This window comes from Astyanax mexicanus, chromosome 11, assembly GCF_023375975.1.
Source record: "Astyanax mexicanus isolate ESR-SI-001 chromosome 11, AstMex3_surface, whole genome shotgun sequence".
Classification (NCBI taxonomy): Eukaryota; Metazoa; Chordata; class Actinopteri; order Characiformes; family Acestrorhamphidae; genus Astyanax; species Astyanax mexicanus.
The window spans coordinates 29870730-29893274 of NC_064418.1; the positions used below are offsets into that span (position 1 = coordinate 29870730).

Consider the following 22545-nt stretch of genomic DNA (forward strand, 5'->3'; position numbering starts at 1 on the left):
AGACTTTCTAGGAAAAGACAAAAAAGGGGCATTAACCAATTCTCTTAATGTATCTTAATGTATTTTAGGCATAACAGGAAATAAATCAGGGTGCAAGTTGTCATTGTCTTTAAGAGTCAGGTGCGCTCTGACTTTGGTGCGTTGGGATCTTACAGCACAGCGCTTTAGAGTGTCTCAGCAAAGGAAACTGACCTGCTTGTACACGCTGTAAAGTGCGTGTGTGTGTAACAAGAGTGGGTGTTTGCACGCTGAGAACGCACAGTGCCCACGGTGCTCATGCATGTCTAAGATAGGATTGGACGGCTGACTGTTGTCAGGGTTTTAATCAGACAGTGGCGCACCTGTAGTATGCCGGATATTTACCTGAACACGCCTCTCTTCCTCTATTCCTAAATTCTGAGGCTACTTTAATGACTTTGGTGTAAGACGTGAAAAAAAGACTTATGACAAGGTGTAAGATAGCAATGAGCACCGTGAAGCGCCCTGTGTCTTTCAATCAGGTAGCTATGTCCCTTGTGTCACCTGATTAAATGAACTAACTCTTACCCCAGTAAAAATCGATGTTGTTTGAACTAATTAATCTAATAAGGTTATAAACTTCTTTGTTGGAGCTAAAACTCTAGCTCACTCCTAGGCTGAAATCCATGAAGTGCATGGACCATCATCTACAGCTTCTGTAGAGGAGCACAATGCTGGAAAAACCTGCTGACCTTCATCCATCCAGAGCATCAGTGCATATTTGTAGTTGGGCAGGTAAGTAAATAATGTTTAATCAAGGATCTGAAAGCAGGACAGTGAGACAGTATCTAAACACTCCACTCACATGCGACATGTTCTCCTCCAGCTCCTCCACTCGTTCCAGTGCTGCGTTCTTCGTCTCAGCGTCCTCCAACAGAGCTCCCACGTCAAACACGTTATCCAGGTATGCCTGGATCTGTACTTGTAACTTATCACTCTCAGTGTGCTTCAGTTTCTACTCAAAGTTTTCAGAAAGAGAAAGAGATTGAAATAAAATAAAGAGAAGTGTATTAGAGTAAGTCTAAGACTATTGAGGTTCATGCTTATTGAATTGTATATTTATAAAAGAATGTTTACAAGACTGACAGCAGTCCAGCTTTACAGTAGTGTAAGAACCCATACTCACATCCAGATATTCATCCAGACACAGTTTTGTGAAGTCATACTGTAGGTGCACTCTGAAGTTCATATCTTCTACCGAGTGGACCACAATGTTAATGAATTGCATACACGCCACCTGGAAAGTAATAAACATGCTTTATCTTTAAGAATTTGAATACTTTTAATAGTTTGTCTATTTGCACTGAAAATAAAATCAGATCTGAGGGCAGATTTCTTTTCAGTAGCAATGCATGACCTTGGTAAGACATGGATAATGATGATTTTCCTCCCTATTCAGAGACAAAAGTGCTTACATCAGCATGTTAGCCCTGTATGGGAACGATAACCATAGCGAAAACCATAAAGAAATACATAAACACACCATACAAAAGGGAGAAAACATAAAAATGATAATCCCTACTTACAAACTACTCCCTAGGAGGGAGTAGTTTCCCAACAGGACTATATTTATATACATTAGTGGTGTCAATCGATTACAAAGTGTAATCAGATTAATCACGACAATATTCTGTGATTAACTGCGATTAATCACACTTGTTAAAACCTTAAGATGCAAGTTTTTATAGTGGATATTTAAATGTAAATAAAAGGCGCTGGAATGAATTTTTTACTTTATTGTAAACATTTCAGCTTGGTTGTAAGGATTTCTGAATTAGAATTAAATTTGCTGAGAATAGAAATCTCAGGAAGGGTTTGGTATTGCACACATGCTCACATTAGGGGGATGACCATTTAAATGGCCTGGGGGAAATATGTAACGGCCAGTACTCAGTAAAGTGTACGCTGTCCCTTTAAGAGCTGCTTATGCTAAGTGCGTTGGCACGTGTGTAGCTATGCTAAGAGCGTACAGAACCAGAGGGTTTGAATCATGGGGACTGTTGGACTGAGCTCCTTTCTTTTATTTATTTAATTTCTGTAAGAAAAGCCATAAATATGCTTTGGTGCTGCATTAGTTTATGTATGAACTAAAAAATAACCAAACGGAAAACCAGGGCAAGTCTGAATGTCTTGTCTGCTCCATATTTTTCTATCAGGGTTAAAGATGGAAGTCTAAACCGAGACTGGATCCAGAGCTTTACAACTGGACACAGCCAGAAAAAAATCTGTGTGTTGGGCAGGGACAGATTGGGGCAGATTACGCAAGTAAAACTTTAACGCTTTACCGTTGACAGCCATATTATATATTTTATATGTTGTGACCTGTAGTCTAGTGTTATATACATGTAAATATTTCTATATTTATTTTATGACTTATGTAGTTCACTATACAGGGAGTGAAAGGGTGTTTGCGATTCAGACAGATATTTAGTACTAGCTTGATCTAAATGTACACAAACCGCATTTAAGGTCATTTAAATCTTGCCTTTTGCTTTAACCAATGCACAGACCATGCCTCAAACCAGAACCTACATAACAGCAGCAAGCTGACACTGACTTGCAATGTTAACACACAAGTACTAAATTCACAAACCCTGCTCCTTCTACATCTGTCAGTGTGCCAGAACATGTGTCAGGCGTGTAAAATGTAAAACAAGACTTGTTTCTAAATTGTCAAGTACTGTCTAAGTTGTTTTTACAGTGAGCAACAACAGCCACTGTACACAGCATGTACTTGTAATGTTTGGCTCAGGAAACCTATAGAGGTCACCATGCTGTTGCTACAACTACTACAAATGCACTGACACTGTTAGCACACTGAACGCCACACAGAGCCCATTTATTAGAAATAATAAGAGAGTGATAAGAGAATTAATCAGCAGAATTTTATATCACTGAATCACTGTTTAATAGTGTAAGGGGACGCTGGGTAAATACCATGAAGTCAATGTTATTGTCCTCATTCTTGAAGTACTCCATCAGCCTCTCAAATCTCTGCTCTTCTGAACAAACCTGCAAAACAAAGCAAATGCATTGTATCACTAAAACATGTTATATGACTGGGTTTAATCCACTAACCTTGGATACAACTATAGATACATTATTAAAGTAAATTAATGGACCAGTAAAAATGCTCCAAAATAAATCATTTTATATTGACATATTATATTCAAAAGAGGTTTTTAGTTCTTTTTCTTTTGTAAGTGGCAGTCCGTATTATTTTATTTATCTTTGTTTCATCCTAATGGTACCAGTGTGCTGGAACGACCATCCCTGCTAAGACTAATATATTCATTCTACAAACTGGTGTGGTGGGTCGCTTTTCGAGAGAGTTCTTCTGGCCACGTCATGCGTCTTTACGTACTTACGTTACATGTACAGCCTCTAAAAGAGGATTTGGCTCAGTTTTACTGAACACGAGCAGCTGGTGGAGCAATGGAGACTTCAGAAGGGGAAACTCATTCACCCATAATAAAACCAATGAACTGAAGGAGTGAAGTAAGCTCCGAGTGCAAAAAGGAACGTGCTAGAGGCCGTATGCTTGGTTTTAAGTTACCAATTTAATACAAAGTTTTGAATGGTAGCGACAAGATACTAATTATTACTAGTCTATCTCATCCTGTTAGTCCCCTTATCTTCTTCTCACGTTCTCAGAACCCCACCCTATATAGTTAATGACTGGATATCATTCTGGATATCACTCTTGTGAATATTCTGTCAAAAGCACCCTGCCATTTAGATGCTTTTCATCTGCTCTATTCAAGAAGAAAATGCTCCAGCTTCTTTTTGTACTGGAATAATTATCTACAACTTGTTCTTCTGAGCTCTCCTGGATGGTTTTAGACAAAAGTATGAAATATGAAATACTGGTCTTAGTCTCTCACTTTCCACTTTTTTCACTAAACTGTACAGTTATATGCCCTGTGTGGCCAGAGGGTCTCAGGGAGGGGCAAGAGAGGTTGCTGAGATGTAATTTTCGATGAGAGAGCAGTGGTTAAGGACAGCACATGGCCTAAATAGTATGTAATTTAAGGGTAGTAAAAACATTGAGGGTTAAAGCACCTGAAGGCCCACCCATAATGACAGCTAGGAAAAGCAATATCTGCTGTATTCTTAATAAACTAATGGATCATCTCAAAGTAAGAGAATAAAAATACAATTGATTATTCTGATGTAAGTTTTATAGTTTTATTGTTTTTGAGGATGTTACCTCTAAACCACACTAAGCACAACCATCAATAAAAAGCCAAAACACATACACCCACACACACACACACAAGCTCAGGCAAAGCCGTGCTCACAACTCCAAATCCAGAGTGTTCTCAATTGCTTGCCAACTCACCAGCAAACAAGTTCGGCAGGTTTGATTTTTTTTATTTCTTTCTGCAGGTCTGTCCAGGCAATGTTATGGACAAGGATATTACACTGTATCTGTATTTTGGTAATGTAATGGTGAAGTGGGCAGGCCTAGGCTTGCAAGAACTGCATAAAGCTATTTAGCCAGAGTCATATCTATGTAACATCCTGTAATATTATTATACTGCAATAAACAACATGTTCCTTTTACTTTTAGTCACATTTTTTTAGTCACATTTCTCAGCTTGCCCAAAAAGGCATGTGTAAAGTGTGTCCTTTTGATCTAGATCAAAATACAAATTACACTTCCCAACAGTGGGAGGAGCCCAAGAACAGGAAATACCAATTCTCACATAATTACATAATGCTGCTTTAAAATGTAGCATTTTAAATAAAGCATTATGTGCATTAATAGTTTCGGTAGGATAGAGTAACCTTTTGATTTTACACTGAATAATCACATGCAGTTCCATACCTCCTTAAAGTTATCAAAAGCAGACAGGATGATTTCATGTCCTCCTCTCACCAAACACACAGCAGCCAGCAGTTCCAGCACCAGAGCTTTCGTCCTGTGATAAACACACACGCACACAAACACAGCATGAGAAAAGATTATCACTGTTTTTCCCCTAATTTTTTTATATAATTTCAGCTTTTGTTCTTTGGTTACATAAATAAAGCAGACATGGCCAAGGCTCGATGTAAGTATGATGACTGCTCGTCATGAGACTGTATGGAAAGTCAGGTCAGGCGCAGAGGACCATGACTAAAAGTGTTAACAGTGTCGTATGAAAAGTGACATTTAAACTCCACACAAATATAAGCAGTTTAAACACACTGAAACAAAGTACACTGAGGTCACACTAAACAACCAACACTTCCAATGGGAGTCTCACACACCAACACACGCAAACACGTACCAACCAACACACACACGCAAACACGTACAAACCAACACACACACACACCAACACACATAGATTATATGCCATTGTAGGTGCCAGTATTTATGACTATGATTTATGCCAGAGAACTCACAAAATGCTTAAATGAGAATGATAGAGAGCGAGAGAGAGCGAGAGAGAGAGAAACAGTAAAAGGAGAGAGGTAGAGAGAAAGAGATTCTGGAAAATCATTACAAAACAGGTGCCTCTCTACTTCTGTCTTTTTCTTTTTCTCTCTTTCTTACTTTACACTCATCTCATTTATACTCTCATTCTCTAGTTCATTTTTTATTTTCTCTTTCATCCTCTGTCTTTATCTCATTATCAATTGATTCCCTCTTTCTCCTTTTTCCCCCAACATGGTGTTCTTCCTTTCTCTTTATCCATTACTCCCTCTCTCTTTTTTGCTCCTGCTTGCTCTGCCTCACTCCTTTTCTCTCTCTCTCTCTCTCTCTCTCTCTCTCTCTCTCTCTTTCTCTCTCTCTCTCATGCACACACACACACACAGCATAAACTCTTACCTGGGATTCTTGTTGTTCAGACTTAGTGCAATTTCATTCACAGCATGTGGGTGGGACATGACCATGTTGAAGCCGTACTAAGAGAAAAAAAAATAATAATAAAAAAGTTAGAGGAGGAGAGAAGATGCAGGAGACCACAATGAAGAATTCTTAGAATTTAATAACATCCTAACATGAAAAATTACATTGTAGAACCTCCCGCCTATTAACCAGCTTTGGAATGTGTGTAACTTTGCCTCAACAACAACAACAACAACAACAAAAAACGAATAATATAATCAAAACACTGTTTTCATGAATTGTAAATTAAAATGTACTGTTAGCAATACTTAAAGGAAAATCTATAAATGCATATAGTATTTACCTGTACCCAAACAGAGCATATACTCTGTGCCCCAACATATGATTTGTGTAGTTCGTTTGACCATACATACTTTTAAAACATGCATGTCTGCATTTTTTTAAATAAAATAAATTCAAAGAAAAATAAAATAAAAATATTTGAATATTTCTCTCGTTATGGATAAAATTAATTTGTCTCATAAAAGACTAAAAACACACAGTTCCTAACACTGTGTATTTTGTCGTGTATTGAGTGTTATTCACCTGGTAGTTCATGACGGCTCGTAGGCACATGATGCAGACGTGAACATCGTCTTTTTTACAAACTAATCTCGAATTCTTCAGCGTTCTTCTGCTGGGCAACGTGTTGCATCTAGGGAGAGAGAGAGAGAGCAAGAGATGGGAAGAAACAGAACTGTTTAGAAGAGGCCTGAAGGATAAATAATAAAGCTTTTCCACTGACAGGCAGGTGCTCTTTCTAAAAACACTCTTCAGCTCCTAAACGTCTAAACACGAAGAAAGACTAAAGGGACAGGTCTAAATCAAAGAGCCACAGTGAATTATAGGACACCAACTATAAAGAACACGGCAGAATTGAAGTTTTCTGATTCAGATTTCTGACACTGTCGGCCCACCGACCATAACTTAAGTTACATTCAGTACATTAAACACAGTAGCCTACAATGCAGGAGGCGTGTGTGCGCATGTGTGCATGGGGTGCATTGTTTTAGCGCTAACAGCTCCACACACATATCACTCGTACAGCGCACAATAGCAGCATCATTGACATGCATGGCGGTGGTCTGCAGCCCTTTGTAAGGAAAGAATGAGCTGAAGGCTTAATGTGCGAACCAGAGGGGAGAGCAGGAACACACTCAAAGGCAGAAAAAAACACACACATACGCACATTAAAAAAAAAAAAAAAAAAAAAAAAAAACACACAGGTTTTGCTCAGCTACCCCCTAAAACACAGTCTAGACCTTTACACGCACATCTCTTCAGACTGGAACTTATTTCTCATTAGATATTCCAGTGCACACACACACACACACACACACGCACAAATGGGTTCTTTTCAGGTCTGTCACAAGACATGTGGAGCAAGCTCTGCCAAAAACAGCACTCGAGGCTACACATTCACATTCACACACACACTGAGTCATGATAGCTTTAGTGAAGATACGGAAATGCATCACGCTTCAGACCTGATTCTTACACACCAGTTCTGACACACAGATACACACACCTGAAAATATGAACCCTGAATGTGAGAGAAATACTAAATATATTATTATTATAAATATCATACCTAAGATATTTTTATATCTTCAGTGTGAATGTGTAAAAGAACAGAGTATATAACATCATGCCACATGTCTTCCCACAGCACTGACAGAACTGGAGCATAGAGCCTGGAGGAACTATATTCACAATATTCCAGTCATTCAGGAGCTCAGTCAGACCAAGATTTGAGTGAACGTTTATTTTAGCTTGATTGCTTACAACTTTTTTTTTTTTTTTTTTACCTACTGTAACATTATTAGTACAGGTTCTGATTCATATTATTTTGATATCAAAACATTAGTAATTTGAGGTGAACATCAGAAAATCAGAGGTAAAAAAGAATAAAGAGATTAGTGTATTTTCTGCACTATAAGGCGCACTTAAAATCCTTTAATTTTCCCAAAAATCGTTAGTGTGCCTTTTAATCCGGTGCGCCTCATGTAAGAATTTTACCAGTCAGGTTGTAAGAAGAAGTAAAGCCACTCTGCTGAAGTACACGTTATACAGAAGTTTTTTTGGTTGTTTTCTCCAGCACCGAGACTCGAGACTCTAGCACTGTTACCTGCTAACTGCGCTAGCTTTTTCGCCGTTCAGAGGTGAGTATAATCGGTCTGTGGCTTGCTGCTAACCCCAGATAGCACTGCTGGAGCAGCATTAGCATTACCTGCAGCCTGCACATTTACCCTGTTAAAACAAACTTTGCGGGGCAAACTGCTAGCTAATATTGCCCTGGCTTCCCAGAATACTCAGGGTTCCTCAGTGAAGCGCTGTTGGGCGGAATTTTCCGCTAACTGTGGCTAGCCTTAGTAAAAACCTGGAAATCTAAGCTTACTGTAACCGAATGGAAGCTCATTATTCACCCAAATAAATGTTTTTCAGAAGCTAAATCTGTGTAGATGAACATCTGGCACTCATTTTACTTGTCTGTTTTTTTTTTCTTGTATACGTTATAGTTTTGTTTACTTAACTTTGCTTAGTTTTACAGGTCTCACTGCTGGCTGCTGAAATAGAAGGAAAAAACATGGTAACACCCCTGTTCCTTACTAGTGTTGCATAATCTGCCTTATAATAATCTGGTGCACGTTATGTATGAAAATAGACCAGAAAATAGACTTTTATTGATAGTAGACCTTATAATCCGGTGCACCTTAAAATACTGTAAATTTGAACCAATGCTTTACTATGGCATTGTAGAGTGTGAGTAGTTTGAGAATGTTTTACTTTTTGGTGGTTAGCAGGTTATGCTAATGCTGCTCCAGCAGTGCTAGCTGGGGTTAGCCACAGGCTTCAGGCCGATAATACTCACCTCTGAACATCAAAAGAGCTAGCGCTTAAAGCAGTTAGCTAATACTGCTGGAGAAACTCACTAAAACTCCTTTATAACTCTGTACTTCAGTGGAGTGGCTTAACTGCTCATTACAACCTCACTGGTAAAATTCATACGTAAGGATTAAATAGAGCGCTGACAATTTTTTTAAAAATGAAAGGATTTTAATCAGGAAAGTTGGAGGCTATGTTCCATTATGCTGTTGTGCAATCCATATCAGTTACTATAAAAAGTGATCTAGAGTCTAGCAAAGTTAAAAACCTTGTTTGCTGATTGCTGACAGTATATGGCTAAAAATAATTTTATTAAATTGATTTAGCTTTGTTTTGCTGATCACGTAAGAAACTTACAGTAGGTAAGTATTTACCTACAGTATTGTATTTAGGAATATACAATCTAAAATCTCTCATTAAATATTAATAGTATTAAACTTAATACTGTTGTTTTATACCAGCCCTGATGTCCCAGTTAGCATGACGCATCTCTCAGCAACTTCCACAGCGACCACAAACACACCCTTGTTTAAATCACACACACTTCTGCTGAGAACAGAGAATGTGTGTGTGTGTGTATACAATTGTGAGCAATTAATTGATCATTTAAAACCCAAGTGTGACAGACCTAGCTTACAGAAAGACTTATTCACTATGAGTGTACACGCTCACACTGAGGACTTGCTTTAACAGGTTCCCCAGCAGCACCTCACCACAAATCACATATAGTGAGTTAAGCTGATTATCTATGATCTGCTGTCACTTAGAACAGCTCTGATATTATTTTCTGCAGAGATCTGTAGAAGCTGCAAAACAAAAATCACATTACAGGCTACATTCTTACAAGTCTTAAACCTGCACACGTACCCTCGTCCTTGTGAGCACTTGGGACATTTCAGAAGCCTCCTCTTTGTCCTATGGTTGCGTAGATTGTGAAGGACAGACATATGAGTCTTAAAATAGTGACAACTTACAGTACTTTACTGACTAGGATTTAAGCCAAGAGGTTAAGAGATAATCAGTGATGGATCATTCTTCATTACACTGTTTACTTAAATAATGCAGCTATTTACGTACCAGTACCATATTGGTACGTGCCACTAAAAGGCACACTACATTATAAGGTGCACTATCAATGAACGTCTGTTTTCTGGTATATTTTCATACATAAGGCACACTGGACTATAAGGTGTATTATGCAACACAAGTAAGGAACAGGGGTGTCACCATGTTTTCCTTCTAATACAGCAGGTCTCGCCGCTGGGTGGCTATACCTGTCAAGCTAAGCTTGGTAACAAAACTGTAATACTTAAAAAAAAAAAAAAAAAAAATCTCTTAAACTCAAATGATAGCTGGATGTTAATCTACACAGATTTCTCCTCTGAAAACTGTTTATTTGGGTGAGTAAAGCACTTCCGTTTATTACAGTAAGCTTACATTTTTCAGCCAGTTTTCCACTAAGGCTGAGTGCAGCAGCATTAGCATTAGCGGCTAACCGCAAGTGCTAGCTGTTAGTAAGTGCCACTTGACGATGCTACACTGAGGAACTCTGAGTGTTTCAGTAAGTCAGGGCAATATTAGCTAATGGTTCGTCCCACATAGCTTGTTTTAACACTCTAAACACGCAGGTTACAGTCTGATATACTCGCCTCTGAATGGCGACAGAGCTATTGCTTAGTGCATTTAGTAGCTAATGCTAATACTGCTCCAGCTATGCTAGACAGGGTTAGCAGCAGGCTACAGGCCGATATTACTCACCTCAGAATGGCAAATGAGCTAGCAATTAGCACAGTTAGCAGCTAATGCAAATAATGCTCTTTACATCCTCACTGGTAAAATTCATACACTGATTGTAAGCGTGCCTTATAGTGTGAAAAATACAGTATGTGGCTTTTAGCAATATAACTATATTTATTAATATAATTAAAAGAAGATTATTGTGCCAAAAGACTTTCTATTTGCATTAATTTAACAAATTTAACTATCTTAGCAAATACTGTGTTACATATTTTAGTCTAATACATTGTGAATGAAGTCCTGGCTTCTATTACTGACTGTTTACAAACAATAACATTGTATCAATCAGTTATATACATAAATAAATACATGAATAAATAATGCATCTGAGCATTACAGGTAATATAAGAATTCCACATGAAGTACCATTCATCTGAACATGGATTTTGTTCATAAACCAAATGCATTTTAACGTACTCACAAAATGTGTGGGCACTATGTTTATGAATAGGCCCATAATTTAATATATCCAAAGTCAAGATGCATGGTCTACTTTCAGACTTAGCAAAACACTGGAGAACAAGCACTCAGCACAGAATTGCCTTATTTCCTGTATGTTTTATACAGACTTCTGATTGGACAAGCTTTACACATGGTCAGCAAAACCTCTAAAAATATATATCTGATTAATTCTAAAAACAAGATTTTACAAATGCAAACCGACATCTTGTCTAGTCCCTGCAGAGATTAACTGCCAATAGAACAGGACTTTCTGCAGCAGATACATATCAGTTGTATCTATTGGCACCATGGCTAATGCCTGGCATGATGGGATAATAGGGGTAAAAAGCCCCCCAGCACTGAGCTGGGGAGCAGTAAAACTGATAAAGCTCCATCCAGTACCTTTGGGATGTTTGGGAAAGTTAGGGATCACTGAAATGATAAGCTTGTTGCTGAATGCTGTGTAATTAAATGCTCCAAAAGTTTGTATAAAGCACTACTTGGACAGTAATGACAGTTACTCCAACAAAAGAAGGAACAACACAGGAAAAACAAATCAGAGAGATGGATGGATGCAATGAAAGGGTGGGCATTCTTGCCAAAAAACACCATACTATAATGATACATCCTCATACATACTATTTACATATGTATATCATTATACATGCTCCTTCTGACTGCAGAAAATACCATTGATCAAGACAAAATAAAAAATAAAAATACTATACATTAATATATATATATAATCATATAACAATGAAAATTTCCCTTATTTTTAAACCCAAAACTTGACATGTTTAATTTAGTCTAGCAAAAAAATGGATTTGTGGACAGACATAATATGAAAATCCTGCATTATTAAACATAACACAAGCACTGTACAGTGCAACCAAATCAACACTCTGCTACTGCACTAACTACATGGGATTACATTAATACAGTAGCATAACACTATTTAAGAGACTATGAGAGAGAGCGCAAAAAGAGCACAAAAGCAGAATAGAAGAAAACAGAGGCAAAAATGAAGCACATGCAAGCAACGGTGTTGAAAAGTTGCACATTGCATTAAAAGAAAGAGAACCTGCCTCATGCTGAAGAGGGGAGCACAAAGAAGAAGACTACAGAAAGAGAAAGGACAGGTGACAGCACATCAACAATACTCAGAAAGCTTAGAAAAGACCATAACAGACTAATAATGCCCAACCTGTAGAGAACAGCCAGAGAATTAGAGGTCATTAAATAATAATGCTACAGCTGGAAATTACATTATAATAAGAAACTAATCAGAAACCGTTCAGTTAATTTGTGAAAGATTAAATATTTAATGACTGTAGTGAAACATGGATGCTGTGGTTCTACTACACTCTAAACTCTGTTCTATAGAAATAAAGCTAAAATTGCATCATGTGAAATTCCTAATGCAGCAGAGACCAATGGCAGAGCTAGACTTGCCCTCTTCTGCTAGAGCAAGCATCTCAGACCGCATTTATTGAGTTCACAGTACAGCCTAAATGACTTCGAGCAAAGTGAATATTTTATTGGATACACAAATCAGGGTTCATACACTTTTTACCCAATAAATTTCCTTGACTTTCTATGACTTTTTCATGTTTTTAAGGCAATTTTTAATGAATATGCGATATTTAAAACATTAGTGCAGACAGGGACAATAAAAACAAAAATCAACTTAAACTATAATGATAAAAAAAATTATTCTTAAGCAATGTTGAACACACTCTTCAATAATAATAATATGTGTGTCAGACCCTGAGAGCTCCATTGTCTAGGGCTATATTACTGAACTAAGTCTGAGCTGATGTATTTGTTAGCTCAAAATAGCTTTTATCAGTCGATAAATGGAAACACACATATGTGAATAGCAAGTTTCCATGACTTTACCAAAACTTTGAGGGCTTTTTTTTACTTTTTTACAAAACTTATTCAGGCCTGGAAATTGCTATTTTTGAATTCAATGACTTTTCCAGGTTTTTCATGACTGTATGAATCATGACAGATTGTTCAGTAAGTATAATGTTTCAAGAGTAAAACGGAGGTTAATGTATTTTACTACAAAACAAGCTACATTTCGATCAAATGATTAATAAAGCTCAAATCTGCTTGTTCTGTTTGCTTCTAAGATGAAATAGCATCACAATATTAGCAAACATCAATAAATTTAGCGAGAGTGCACTCAGTTTAACTCCTCCTTCTTAAGTTCTAGCAGAATAATGTTTTTAAAAAACTGATTGTGCAAAAAAAAAGTGTCAGTTTTAGCGCATGGGAGACTAACTATTGGAATTAGACACTGGAGATGAAAAGAGATTAGATGATCTTAAAATATGATGAAAAATAGGTTGTTTTGTTTCTTCATTTTGAGAGACATTACACTGTCCATGCGTTCTACAGTCATTGCTCAGTATGAGCAAAGAGAGAGACAGAGAGAGAGAGAGAGAGAGAGAGAGAGAGAGAGAGAGAAAGATAGAGACTATAATACAGACAGATAAGATTAGAAAGCCTCCACTGTTCACTGTGCTCCACTGCTATCACAAGGTCATATGATGGTGATGTGTCATTTTACTCATAACTGTACAGAAAGAATAGACAGATCTAAATCAGTGATCTGAGTCACTTAAACCCAGCAGAGGCACAAGACTGTGTTTTCTTCCTCAGATATCCCTGAAGACTAAACACACTGAAAAACACATCAGTTTGACACATAGCATCACACCAGATAGAGTTATTTTTTAGTTATCACAGTAGAAATTTTACTTTTATTAATCTCAGATGGTTTTACCTTAACGTTGAGTGCCTCCCAGCTCTGTTGATGTTGTTCCCAACAATAGGAGATGGTAGATTGCTACCCCCATGAAGATCTTCAATAGAGCGACTCCAAGATTTAGACTTGTCCATGGCGTTATCTGCACCATTCTCAATACTGTCACCATCAAACCTACACACACACAAACACACACAAAAACACATACAGTTATAAAAAGTTACACTCATAGACACATGGGCTCGGTGGCCTAAAAACTGAACATTTTTTTACTGTTTAATGTATTTACAATTAATAAATATATTTTATAATTAAAAAATAGTCAGAAGTCACCCATGTCCACACAACTTTTAAAAAAAAATTCCATATAAAATTATATGAAGCAATGCCTTTTTCACAACTGTTTCCCAGTACAGTAAGTGAAACTGAATATTTTTTATTTCTTTTGATCCTAGAGACCCACCTCTATCTACAGTCTGTTATTGATACCACTAAAGTTCACTCAGCTGTAACAGCAGACATTTTGAAACCCGTGGCTGTGCCTTGGAATAGTGTGTTTTTCCCAGAAGTTAAAGAATGCTATACAAAACACCAAATCCTCCTCAAACTAGAAAGAAACCAAACATTATTTTGGTTTTGGTGATATTTCCCTTTTTCATGTTTTCTACATCATACAAACCACTTTACTTTAGGCTCTACTTTACTATTTCAGTAATTCATTTCAAAATATGAAAGTTATATATTATATAATGTATTATACACACAGTGATCTATTTTTAAGCATTTACTTTATTGCATTATATTATTGATTATTATGGCTTTCAGCCAATGAAAATCCAAAAAATAGTGTCTCAGAAAATTATATTATTATATAAGACCAATTGGTAATTTTTTGGCAGTGTGCCTCGTCCTGCTGGAAAATGAAATCCACATCTCCATAAAAGTTAATGATCATCAGTAAATTTTGCATTTAATTTGGAAATTAAGAGAGCAGAGTCTGGAGGAAGAGTGGAGAGACACACAGTCCAAGCTGCTTGAGGTCTAGTGTGAAGTTTCTACCAATCAGTGATGGTTTGGAGAGCCATGTCATCTGCTGGTGTTGGTCCACTGTGTTTTATTATCAAAAGTCAGTGCAGTTTTTTCCCGGAAAATCTAACAGCGCTTCCCTCTGCTGACGAGCTTTATGGAGATGTGGATTTCATTTTCCAGCAGGACTGGCACACTGCCAAAAGTACCAATTGGCCTTATATACTTCTCATGTTATGTAAACAGAATATTCAAAATTGACAGTAAGTTAATAACATAATTATTGTGACAGGCCTAGTTGTTGCGGTGTACAGTATATTTGTGAACGAGTAAAGATTCTACTAGTGGTCTAATAGGGGTTTTATTGAATGGGAAATACACAAAAGCAAATAGTGAAAGAAGAAGGGAATCTTTGAAGGGAACCAGTTTACAGACACACACACACACACACACACACACACACACAAGTGTATGGTTCTAACCCATGAACAAAGCAGAAGGCTGCTAGAACAATGTGAGCAGTGTAAATGGAGCCCATGCATTCCTCTTGTATACAAGTTCTTCCACAGTGGACACACACACACACACACACACACACACACCAGTGAAGCATATTTAGGCAGCAAATCATTTTCTCATCAGGCTGTAAACTGCTAGAGGCTCTAAATGGGGACCCTGTGACTGGGCCTGGATTGTATGAATAGGCTGCACACATTGCACAATATATATATACAATATACACTAACTCCTGATTCAGTCACAGAGAGCGATGAGACAACGTGCCAGCATATGAGGCAGAATGTGTGTGTGCATATGTGTGTGTATATGCACATGTCAAGCAGTTAGACAGAAAGGAGCCATTGTGAGTATTTTGTGTAGTGTACAAGCACTGGTGACTTACGTGACAGCGTACTGTGCGAACGAGAGATACTCCACCAGCACGTCCAAGCCTTTATTCTCCTCATTTAGAAACTCACGTACCCATCTGCACAGAGAAAACACAGAGACAAATGAGCCGCAAAGCACGTGACGGACACATTTCAGACACGTTTCCAAAGTTTGGTGTCTCCCACTGCTCAGAGGCTAAACACAGAAGTTATGAAATATGGAATACGGCCCCAAAAGTCTTTAAAAAAAGGAAAGAAAGCAACAGCAGCTTTTCAGAGTTCAGGGACTCAGACAGCAAGGATTTGGAGATTTTGTTTTTCCTTCTATATTCAGAGACTCGTTCTCCTCCCCGTCATTCTCTGGGAGGAATAATGATGAACAGACAGAGAGGCACTTCAAAGCTAGCTATGCCAACAGCATCTCAGACTACGGCTGCAGCAGCATGCACAGATTTACACATACACACACAAACACACACACACATGCACACACACACACTCAGTGCGAGGTGCGAGCTTTCATCTGGAAGCAGGGCACCAGAAATGATCAAAAGCCATTTTCACCTGTTCTCCCCAGTGCAGAAGTGGGCCACTGTCTGAGCACTTCATTGCTTTGATTTGAACTCTAAATGAAAAGAACTTCCTCTCTCACCACACGTCTCCTTTTCTTTGCTACCTTAAATCACTCTCCACTCCCACAGCTTGAGGAGCAGATTGGCTCTGCATATCTATATAGCAGTATGTCAGTGCAGACTGGTGTTATGAGTAATCCATAATAGATTAAAGTCATTTTTTTTGCAGAGAACGTTACTTGTTGCTGATCTTAGATCATTTTTTATGTTGCTGTGAGGCTGTCCTAAGGTAGGAAACTATATATTTACCTTAAATATAGTCAAATAACGAGAGATCAGTACATGGAAGTGATAAACTATGAAGCTCGAACACTGTTGTATCTTCATCAAAGAGAAAATACTGTTTATCCAAAAGAGAGCTAAAAAAACGGGCCAACTGCACAGTCCAAAATCCTCCTTTTTGAGGCAAAATGCTATGGCTAGGCTAGGCTAAAAAAGTTAAAAGCTAATACTGGGCTAACAGGAGATGAGTGAAGGGCAGACTGAAGGAGGCACTGTTGCCGTTTGCTGCAAGGGAGCCATTGAAGCGAGTGGATGCTAGGCCATAAACTAACCCTCCGGATTTACTAAACACTGAGGAAAAAAATGAGAGTAATATGATGTTGGGCGCATCCCAATTGTGTAATAATGAATTAATAATAGTAACTAGTGCTGGGAAGTATACCGATTCATATGGTATACCAGAGGGGGAACTAGAACCGGTATGCATTTCTCTCATACCACCATACCACTAGAGGCGCTGTGGGGTCAAACGCTGTGTGTGGTAAACAACAGGAATGTAGCGCAGATTCTAGTTACAATGCTAGCTATGCTATTTTATGTGGCTGTCACAAGTGATGTAAACCAGCCAATAAAAGCAGAGCTTGTCATTTCCCCCCCACTAGCCTGCTGTAAAAGCAAACAGTTTTGTTCCAAGGCAAAATAACAGGGTTGTAAATAGGTTTGAATAAATATCTGCATCTGAAAAAATGAACTAGCTTGGTTCTATTTGCTTCCACTGTACTTCCATGTGACTAGTGAACATGCTAATACACCATTATCTCATCTAGATGAGATTCCTACTATTAAGTACCGTATCGTTCCTCTATGAGGCAAACTAAAAACCCTTTAACTTTCCCAAAAATTGTCAGTGTGCCTTATGTATGAATTTTACCAGTCAGGTTGTAAGGAGCAGTAAAGCCACTCTGCTGAAGTGCAGCATTATACAAGAGTTCCGGTGAGTATTAGCATTAGCTGCTATCTACAGCACTAGCTCTTTTATCGTTAAGAGGTGAGTATTATCTGACTGTAGTCTGCGTGTTTACCGTGTTAAAACAAACTATGTCGGACAAACCGCTAACTGATAGCGCCCTGCGTTACTGGATAGCGCTGATGCTGCTAACCGGTGCTTGCGCTGCCTCTAAAAGGGGCTAGCACTGCTGCTAACCAGGGCTAGTGCTGCTGCCAAAGAGGGTAAGCACGGCTGCTAAATGATGCTAGCACTACTGCCAAATGTTTTCAGGAGAGAAATCTGGGTAGATTAAAATCCAGCGCTTGTTTGACTTTTAAAGAAAATGTTTTAAGAATTAGATATGTTTACTTTGGCGACATTAAAAAGGAAACATGGAAACACCCTTGTTCCTTACTATTGTCACAAAAAATGTGCATTATAATCCAGTGCACGTTGTGTATGAAAATACACCAAAAATAGTCACTCATTGATAGTACGCCTCTTAATAGGGTGCGCCTTATAGTCCGTAAAATACTTATGCTTCTGTTTAATAGCATAATGTTGCTACAACAACGGGTGGTAATAACCCCTGTAATCTAAGCTATGTGTTGTTATGCAGCATCTTTCTAATCTGCTTTTTACTTATTAAAAGAAATACTTGTGGTGTCCATATAATAAAGTTAAAACCACAAAACAGAAAAAGAAAAAAAACAGGGAGTGCCTTTGTGTGTGTGTATAGCTGGAACCACAGGACTTCCTGCTTTCCTGCAGATGTGTGACGTCACATCAGTTTTTCCACTTCCATCAGTTTTTCCACTTCCTACCAATCTCTGCTTCCAGCCGGCACTGGAGCTTGTTATGACAGTCCCTCCTTATCAAATGTTCTCAGCTGATCCCTCATTCTTTTTCACTCTTAGCCTCAGTGTCACAAAGCATTTCATAAACTGCAGAGAGCTTTCAATGTGGAACAAAAGACTAGGGGTCTAATGATCAAATGCATTAAAGTTTTTTTACATTTAACCTTTCATACAATATATGGACATGATCTACATATATGTTTTCTGACCTCAATATAGAGGACTGGGCGATAAAGTAAAAATATTTTATTATGACATTTAACAACCCTTTTTTCAATACACAAAATTGAGTGCAGTACATATGATTTCAGAAAAATCATCAGGAATGACATAGGCTTAAAAACTACACTTTAAGCACTTTCCCAAACTGAGCACAGTGACCAAATATGCATATAAATAAATGTACAGTTGTGAAAAATATTTCACACGTCTACTCTATAATTGTAATTGAAAAACAGCAGGACCAGTGAGTTTTTGGCTTTCTCTGTCACATGACATCACGTTCAGTAGCTCCTCCATTTCCACTCATTGTTGTGTTTACATGGATCTCCGTGGAAACATGCGCCCAAAGTGTAATTACAGTGTGTGGCAGTGGACAAATTTCTGTTTTATTAAACGCAAGGTGATGAAACTCAGAGATGTGAGTGAGGGTGGGAATAAAAGTAACAGAGGACCACAGAGTTTGGCGAAAAACAGTAGATAATTCAGCCTGTAATTTTCTTAGAGGATGTCTGAGAAAAACACGTACATGATCATTCCAGACGGGAATAAAATCACAGAGGACCCCCCCATTGAAGAGAAAATTACTCCAAGATCCCCTGAGAAACTAATCCTGTCCAGATAGGGCTTAAGTAAATACAATAGTCAGTATTGAAATCAGCAAAAAATAAAAAGGTAATGTCCATATATTTTATGATAAGTCAATAAAGCAATTATTGTAGCAGGCCTAATCATAACACCTGGTTTTACTAGGCTATGCCAGCTCTTTTTTCTATCTGACCACTACTTTGCCCCCTTAGGTCTATTGTTCCTCCCTGTTAGCATCAACATTATTATCCTAGGGTACTACAACTTCCTTTTCCACATGCACTCATGCTAACAGATTATGCTATTATTAGGTTTACAGTTGCTGCTATGGCTTCTTTTGCTTAATGGCCTGGTCATCAACTGACTACAAATGTGGGGCGCTGTAATCTAGCCAGATCATGAGTTGGCTACAAATTTAGCTGTAGTCTTAACTAAATCCAGTTAGAGACAGATCTACAATAGACATGAGGAGAAGTCTGCTAATGCGTAGTTAACCTTTGATTCTCAGGATTCTCACTGCCAGATCTAAGTCTTGCACATTAAATCTAGTGGTAGTGGTGCTAAATGTAAGTGAGCCTTGTGGAGCTGTGGCTGGACCCACCTAGATGCCACATTTGGAAGCTAAATTGCTACCTTCTGGCTTTATCAGTAGGTGCTACATATAACTACGCTTATATATATATCTATGAAGGGGCCTTGCACAGGACAGACCTCCCACATACTAAACTACACTCATACTGTTTGTCATGTTCAGTTATGACTGTATTTGTATTTGTATTTGTATACGCGACACATATGTATGTTAACCTAAACGAAGGTGGTCATATGTACTAATATGCCTAAAATTACAAAAAACTAAATAAGTAATGCATGTAGTTTGTCTACAGCAGGGGTGTCCAAACTTTCTTTTTTGGGGGCCAGAAGGAGAAATATATTTTAAATCATGGGCCACACTCTGTAATAAAACAAATAATGAAATATACAACTTAATTTCCTGATTATTTCATTTACATACCATTTTACTTGACTTACTATCTTTATCTTTGACAGTGTTGTGTAAACTAAGATTTTTCAAATTGATGTTTAATTTCATGATGTCTCTTAATATTAAACTCCTTAATTACGGCAACTCTTTGACTCTTTGACAGACTCTTTGGCCCGTTTTTCTGCGCTAGAAATGCGCACCCTCTCCGCTTTTAGACTCTTTGGCCCGTTTTTCTGCGCTTTGAAATGCGCACCCTCTCCGCTTTTAGACTCTTTGGCCCGTTTTTCTGCGCTTTGAAATGCGCACCCTCTCCGCTTTTAGACTCTTTGGCCCGTTTTTCTGAGCTTTGAAATGCGCACCCTCTCCGCTTTTAGACTCTTTGGCCCGTTTTTCTGAGCTTTGAAATGCGCACCCTCTCCGCTTTTAGACTCTTTGGCCCGTTTTTCTGCGCTTTGAAATGCACACCCTCTCCGCTTTTAGACTCTTTGGCCTGTTTTTCTGCGCTAGAAATGCGCACCCTCTCCGCTTTTAGACTCTTTGGCCCGTTTTTCTGCGCTAGAAATGCGCACCCTCTCTGCTTTTAGACCCTTTTCCCTGTTTCTGACACCTAGCGTTCAAACTTTGAATCTCACTTTATAAAAACCTGCTTAACAGCGGGCCAACTTTTACTCTATTTCTAAAATACCTCGCGGGCCGCTCCAAAAAAGGAAACGGGCTGCAAATGGCCCGCGGGCTGTAGTTTGGACACCCCTGGTCTACAGGGTTAATAATCTTAATAACTCAAACATTGTAACACACACACACAAACAATCCAAACCACTCACCCAATATGGTTGGTCCTTAATGAAATTTCCAGCTCTCTCAGGACTTGGGTGGACTCCTGCACCCTCCGTCGGAATTTCTGCACACAGGATAAAAGAAGGGAATGTGAAAATGGAGGGATGGAAATGAGGGAACACAGGAATGAAAGCTTCACCACAGTTCTCCTGTGGTTTGGGGCTTCTAAATCAGAGGTGTGTCACTAGTGACGTACGGCCAAGCTCACAGAAGCATGATCTCACTCCATCTCAGATGAAGGAAAATAAACAGCGCAGGGATATGGAGGGATATATATCACAGTGTGTATGTGCTGTGGTAAAACCAACACGTCTTTTAAGAAAGTTCCTCATCGCCTGCAGAAAATCATAGTTCCACTCGGTTGGCAAGTTTGTTACCACCATGACTGACTACACTGCTTCAGAACAGTGCTGAACAGAAGGAAAAACAAACCGTCAAGCTTATTTAACAGCCTGATTCATGCTCTCTGAGGTTGAATAAATGGAAATAAATGAAAAACCATACTGTACATACCTTAACACTGCTGAATAATTAAGCAATAATACATGAGAGGGAGTGCTATAAAATGTAAATTGACCACAGCACAGAGGTGCCAATATTGCACGTTATAGCACAAACCTCGAGCGTTTTATCGCAATTATAGTTCCATCAAAACTCTGCAAGTTAAAATAGTTCCATTGCTGTTCTGTTTGTAGCTGCGCTGTTTGGCTTGTAAGTGCTGCATTGTTGCTAGGTTACCTGTATGTGGTAGAGCAATACATGGAGAGCTTCGGTTAAAGTGCATTAAAACACCTGTCAGCCAATCACATTGCTAATCACACACCACTTCAGGAGGACACTGATAGCACTTTTCCACCAAAAGATCTCTGGTTCTTGAACCAGTTCGTTCAGCGAACCAGTCTTTGTTTACACTAGTTTTAGTGGAACAGTTGAAAAGTCACATCACACGTCATCAACAGAGGGCGCTGCACAGCAGCAGTGCTTCTGTACAAACAGACACGCCCACAGATGTTACGGTTTGCGCTGAAGAACCAAGAACCATGTTAATGTCACTGAATAGCCAACAGCAGATTAAAGAGATTTAAAGAGCCCACTATATACAGAATAACAGGGTGTTTTGTTCTAAAGTAAAATAATATTATCTAGCGGTTCGTCCCACATAGCTTGTTTTAACACAATAAACGTGCAGGCTACAGAGGGATGATAATCACCTCTTAACAGCGAAAGAGCTAGCGTGCTTAGAGGGTAATGCTAATGCTGCTCCAGCAGTGCTAGCTGGGGTTAGCAACAGGCTACAGGCCAATAATAGTCACCTTTGACATCAAAAGAGCTAATGTTAATGCTATTATTGTTCCATTCTTGAGTCTAGAGTGTTATGTTTGGTTAGGCTATGCTACTGACTACTTTGAGCCATGTAAATGCCACTGAAAAGCCAATAGCAGATTTTTAAAAGAGCCCACCCTATACGGAATAACTGGGGGTTTCGTTCTGAAGTAAAATAGTGC

The 22545-nt window shown here is 38.5% G+C and overlaps 1 protein-coding gene across 8 annotated transcripts in view; it reads right to left on the reverse strand.

Moving 5' to 3' along the window:
• Positions 1-22545, reverse strand: part of fmnl2a (formin-like 2a) — a 106846-nt gene that overhangs the window by 23244 nt on the left and 61057 nt on the right. For all 8 annotated transcript variants that reach the window (XM_049485012.1, XM_049485011.1, XM_007253490.4 and 5 more), the window contains exons 4-12: positions 21028-21104; positions 15727-15810; positions 13818-13973; positions 6446-6554; positions 5840-5916; positions 4850-4943; positions 2956-3030; positions 1145-1255; positions 824-973 (exon numbers count right to left, since the gene is read on the reverse strand). In XM_049485012.1, the coding sequence (XP_049340969.1) occupies positions 824-973; positions 1145-1255; positions 2956-3030; positions 4850-4943; positions 5840-5916; positions 6446-6554; positions 13818-13973; positions 15727-15810; positions 21028-21104 (933 nt within the window). The remainder of the gene's footprint in view (positions 1-823; positions 974-1144; positions 1256-2955; positions 3031-4849; positions 4944-5839; positions 5917-6445; positions 6555-13817; positions 13974-15726; positions 15811-21027; positions 21105-22545) is intronic.